At 49.1% G+C, this 5,951-nt stretch overlaps 1 protein-coding gene across 2 annotated transcripts in view; it reads right to left on the bottom strand.

The window, feature by feature from the left end:
- The window catches only part of ATP10A (ATPase phospholipid transporting 10A (putative)), a 454,793-nt gene extending 449,306 nt beyond the window's left edge, over nt 1-5,487 (bottom strand). Inside the window, exon 1 of one of the 2 annotated variants that reach the window (XM_082245265.1) lies at nt 4,796-5,486. In XM_082245265.1, coding sequence (XP_082101391.1) covers nt 4,796-5,238 — 443 coding nt within the window. In that variant the 5' untranslated portion in view covers nt 5,239-5,486. Of the gene's footprint in view, nt 1-4,795 lie in introns of both variants that reach the window. The other variant, XM_082245266.1, reaches the window with a different exon arrangement.
- Between the last annotated feature and the right edge of the window lie 464 nt (nt 5,488-5,951).

The following is a 5,951-nucleotide window of genomic DNA, read 5'->3' on the forward strand; positions in this document are numbered from 1 at the left end:
AGAAAGGAGGGACCTGCCACTACCTAAGGAACGGAGTGTCTATATCATAAAGGGTACCTGCCCTGGCCCTGATAGCCAATCAAGCGATATTGGTCTTAATGTTATACGGCATCTAAGAACTACAACATATGGTGAGTTACCCACCTTTACCACGGTGGAGAGTGATTTATGCCATCCATATGCCACAAGACTGATTGAATAAATCTACACGAGCACCAGCACTTTGATCCTTACTGGATAAGCGTTTTGCACAAGGAATTTTTCCTTTGAACTGTGATCACTACAGTCACTTATTTATGGTTATATAGCTATGGACTTGAAAGAGCACTGATGAGACACTTGCACTTATATATATTGTTTACTATATGCACCTTATATAAATGGTTTATTATATGCACTTTATTTGAAATAATTATTACATGCACTTTATGAATTGTCCTTTATTGCATATTTGCATGGAGAATTTTGATGCGCATATCATTTACCTGAATTGTTGGAATAATTGTTAGCAAGCGCTGTAGGTAGCCCCTATTTCTAGAGGCCATCATCTACTTATATGTAAAAGCATCATATAAAAGAGTAAAGCTGTATTTAGAAAACAGTCTACGTATTTAAAAATACATATTTAAAAACTAATAAATTAAACTAATAAATTAAAAGGAACTGGAGGGAAGGAGGATAATATTGTAATGGATGAGAGGAGCTTCTTAAAGGAGGTTGTAAACCCATAATTTATTTTTTATTTTTTTTGCAACCTGAAAGAGAAACACATAATGAGCTAGTATGCACCACATACTAGCTCATTATGAAATACTTACCTTAGAACGAGCCCGCCGCCGTGCCGCCCACTTACCTGTATGACGGGCGACATGTCCAGTCGCCCGTCTTCCGGGATCACGGCATCTGGCCATCTGATTGGCCGGAGCCGCGGTGACGTCACTCCCACGCGCGGGAGCCGACGGTCACGCCACGGGGCTCTGAAGAAACGGAATCCAACGGCCATTCCTTCAGAGCGCATGCGCCAGTGACGTCACTGGCTGCATTTAAGGTAAATATCTCCTAAACGGTACATGTTTAGGAGATATTTACAGTATCTATAGGTAAGCCTTACCTATAGGTACAACTTGCAGAGGAGGGTTTACTTCCTCTTTAAAAAGTGGTGTGGTCTAAAATACAAATCCAAAAGATACTTGAAAGATATTAAAGGGTCCTTTCACACAGGCTTTTCACCCAACGGACTTCGTTTTGCTCAGCGGGGATCGATCCGCCGATCCCCGCTGAGCAGGCGGATGACGGGTCAGTCTCCACTTACTTTGTAGAGACGGAATTGTCAGATCCCCGCTCTCCTCTATAGGATCGAATAAAAATGGACCACCTGTCAGTTTTTATCCAATCCTCCAGACGAATGGAAAATAGGGTTTCCATCCATCTGGATTTCACGGACCACATCAGACCGGAGAGCAGCGGATGTCAGCGGATATGTCATCGCTGACATCTGCCACTCCATAGAGGTACATCCGATCAGGCGGACCTGATTGGAAAGCCAGTGTGAAAAGGGACCTTAAACAGGGGTCTTCAGCAGGTCACTGACCTGCTGCTATATGCCATGATGGGTGGGGATGTACCCAAACTGGTTTATCTGTAGCACTGAAATCTCTGGGAAAGGAGCCGTACTGATGTAAATGCTGGGGAAAAGGGAAAAGTGGAAAGGGAGGTGAAGGGGAAGGGAATCTGGAAGTGGAAAGGGGAGTGGGCAGGGTGGCTTGGATGGGGGGTAGAGAGAGGAGGAGTGGGCAGGGTGGGGTTCTGGAGGCAGAGAAGGTAGGGGGTTTTGGGGACAGGGGAGGCACAAGGGGGGGGGGGGGTATGTGTAGGAGAGAAATAGATTGGGGGGGGGGGGGGGGAAGTAGAGAGATGATGGGATGCACTGGGTAGGATATCGGATTAAGAACCTAGAGAAGTAAAGAATTGGGGTTTCAGAAGATGGGAAAGGGGTGTTTGAGAGACTGGAGGGGAAGTGACGGGGATGTGAGTGATGAGGCTGGTTTGGAAACGCATTGGTTTATCATGCTTTGCCGCGTTCAATAAAACGACTATATATTCACCTCTATTTTACTTCTAATTGGAAACCAGGTGCTCCTTTTACCTACCCCCACAAGTATATGCGGAAACGCCCCTCCCTCCTGTTGGTTCTTGCTGTGGGGGCACCCGAGCCAAGTCACAGCTCCCTGTGTCAATTCAGACATTGAGCTGCAAACCAGGCCACCCCTTCTCTCTCCTGATTGGCTGACTGACTTTGACAGCAGCGGGAGCCAATCGCGCCACGCTGCTGTCTCAGCCAATGAGGAGGGGAGTCCCAGGTAGCTGAGAAACCCCTGCAACATCACTGGATAAAGATGGGCTCAGGCAAGTATTAGGGGGGCTGATGCACACAGGTTTTTTTTTTATCTGAACGCATAGAATGCATTAAGAAAAAAGCCTTTAAGCTTTGACAGAAAATAACTGGAAGCTGATTGGTTTATATGCGGAGCTGGACCCGGATTTTGCACTCTCCAGGTTTAGTAAATTAACCCCTATGTATTCTGACAGGGACTGACAACTCGGGATCGTGGGCAGAATCGCGTCGATTTTGCCCGTGATCCGATATGCCAGTATGTGAACTAGTGTTGCCACCTCATCCTTTTAAACCAGGACACACATTTACACAGATTCTGTGGCAGAAAAGGATGGTAATTAAACTCACTTAGTGCCTTTGGCCCCTTTCACAGGGGCGGTGCGCCTGATGGATTTAGTTTTACTCAATGGGGATCGATCCGCTGATCCCTGCTGAGCAGGCGGATGACAGCTCCGTCTCCGCTTACTTTGCAGAGACGGAGCCGTCAGATCCCCACTCTCCTCTATGGGAGATTGGATAAAAACAGACCATTTGTCCGTTTCCATCCGATCTGATCCTCCAGACTGATGGAAAATAGGGTTTCCATCCGTCTGTATTTCACGGACAGGATCGGGTAGCGGCGAGTGTCAGCGGAGATTTCTCCGCTGACATCCGCTGCTCTATAGGGCTGCATGGAGCATCCGATCAGGTCCGCCTGAAAAACTGACAGGTGGACCAGAAAGCCTGTGTGAAAGGGGCCTTATGTGCATTATATTAGCCTCAGAATCTGTGTAAATTAAATATGTGTCCTGGTTTAAAAAGATAAGGTGGTAACCCTAATGTGAACGGAGCCTAAGTGCCGTGATTTATGCACACATGCATGTTATGTGTGCTTACTGCAACGCTAATAATGAAGAGTTTTATACAAATATGCATTTATGCAAGGCCTTTACCAAACATTTTACTCAGGATCCTTCGGTCAACAAAATCCTGAGTGTAAACATCAGTAAATTATTACATGTGTGTAACTGGCTATATATTAATGGGGGGGGGGGGGGGGAATTCAGCTCAGCTCTAATGACTATTTCACACATAACTGGTTGTAGGGATCAGAGATAATCACACTGACATCTTCAGTACCTGTCAAACAGACTTCATCTGCCAAGTTTTAAATGGATCCAGCAAGTGTGAAACTAAAACAATTTATAAGAACTAGCAAGCTCCAGTGGTGTAGCTGCTGGAATGGCTGGAGTGAGACCACATCTTCCCCTGGAATATAGGGGGGAGGGGGGGGACACAGAAGGCACCAATGACCTCCACATCACAGACACCCATTGACTATTCAGATGAGGCCAGGTGAGGAGAGGAGGAAGTGAAGGAATTCTCTGCATGGAGAGGACTGCTGTCTGAGCCTCCAGGCTGTGTCATTGTACAAGAAGATGGAATGACAGCACACAATCACTGACACGTGCTGGGAGGATAGCTCCATAGGGAATGAATGACCCCCCAGAAAGAAAACAAACACTGACTGCCACCAAGACAACATCAGGTCAGACAGCGAAGGGGGAGAGAAGGCTGTGTATGGACCCTCCCCCTCCTCTCCTATGAATGGAGGCACAAAACGTGGCAGCTTCTACTCAAACACTCTCTTGTCTCCATCTTCACAGGGGGGCGGATCGAGGAGGGCACAGCTCATAGCCCCCATCACAACACTATTCACACACCGCTGCTGTGTACTCCCTGTCAGCTGACATCCATGTGATACCCCACATACAACACACACACGTGTGCCATCAGTGTAATCTCCACCGATCACCCCAATGCCATCATCCCTTACACCACTGATCACCTAAAAATATAGCATGCATTGCATACCATCGAAAACCCCAATACCTTTCTACTGATCACCTAAAATATAACAACATGCATTACCTACCACCGATCACCCCAAATCCCCCATCCCTCACCACCGATCACCCCAAATACCCCATCCCTTCCCACCGATCACCCCAAATACCCCATCCCTTCCCACCGATCACCCCAAATACCCCATCCCTTCCCACCGGTCACTCCAAATACCCCATCCCTTACCACCGGTCACTCCAAATACCCCAATGATACTACCATATCTTACTAATAACCATCTTCTGTACCACCGATCACCCCAAATACCCCATCCCTTACCACCGATCGCCACATATACCCAATCCCTTACCACCGATCACCTAAACTTTACCACTGATCACCCCAATGATACTACCATATCTTACTAATAACCACCTTCTATACCACCGATCACCCCAACTAAAACAATCCTTACCACCAATCACCCTTTACCACTAATCACCCCCTTTCTTGCCTGGGATGGCCCACATTTTTACCCCCCTAAACTTGGGATGACTCCATCTCCCCCTCGTGTACCTGCAGTAGACGAGGCAGTCCATGTGGTTGATCTCGTTGTCAGATCGGTATCGGCGGTAGTCCTCCCAGAGGTCCTTGATGGCAGTGACGGCCAGGATGAAGAGGACTGGGGCCAGGGCCAGCTCAGGTTTGAAGGCGTTGACTGCGGGCACGAAGTTGAGCAGGGCGATGAAGACGAAGTAGACATTGGCCAGGCGGTGGAACTGCTCGAAGAGGTTCTTAGGCAGGAATGAGAGCGCCGTGTACTTGGTGGTCTTGATGGAGTTGGCGGCGTAGTGCCGGTTGGGGTTGTCGTGGGCCGCCTTACCGGAGGAGTCATAGAGCAGGTTGGAGCAGACGCTCCTCACCTTGTTCTCCTTCGGACTTTTCCTTCGCTTCTTCTTCCTCCTCCTTATTCCCCGTCCCTCCTCGTCTCTGGGGTCTCCCCCGTCCTCCGCCGCCATCCCTCTCCCCAGCCTAGCACACAAACTCCGAGCTCCTCCGGCTCCCGGGCATGTCCCCAAACACTACGAGAAAAGTCAGCCCTCAGGGACCAGGAAGAGCACTCCTCTCATCTTCTGGACGGGACACCCCGCATCACCTCTCTTTTCCTCTCAGGTATTTGGGGTTCCCGCTTCTCAACTTTCCTTTCCAAACTTGAGGAGAGCGCAGAAACTCCGCCCCTCCCCTGCATGAGAGCAAATAAACCCCGCCCTCTCTGCTGAGTGAAACCAGACAAACCACGCCTCCACAGCTGGGTGAGAGCAGAACGCCGTCTTCTGTCCTATGTGAGTGCCGATATGCCCCGCCTTCTCTCTCTGGTGCATGCAGGGCAGCTCCGCCCACCGGTCTGTGTGAGGGGAAGAGGGCGGTCCTCCCCGGCTCTGGTTCAGCCCCTCGTAGTTTCCGCTGCTGAGCTGTGAGGGGGAGGAGTAGGAAAAGGGGGCGGTTCCAGTGTGCGGAGATGTTTGAAGAAGCCCCCGGATAGGAGGCGGCTGTCAGCAGGACAAACAAAGCTGTGCCACGCTTTGTCTGGACGAGTCCGGGCACCGAGTCTACGTTTTCCAGTACTGCTGGAGTTATTCAGTCATCACATAGGACTGGAGGCTCCCTACACTCTGTATACTCTGTGTATACAGAGGTCCATTCTCATGACATGTCCTTATTATAGTGGGCA

Source organism: Pelophylax lessonae (assembly GCF_965119305.1).
Source record: "Pelophylax lessonae genome assembly, chromosome: 2".
Classification (NCBI taxonomy): domain Eukaryota; kingdom Metazoa; phylum Chordata; class Amphibia; order Anura; family Ranidae; genus Pelophylax; species Pelophylax lessonae.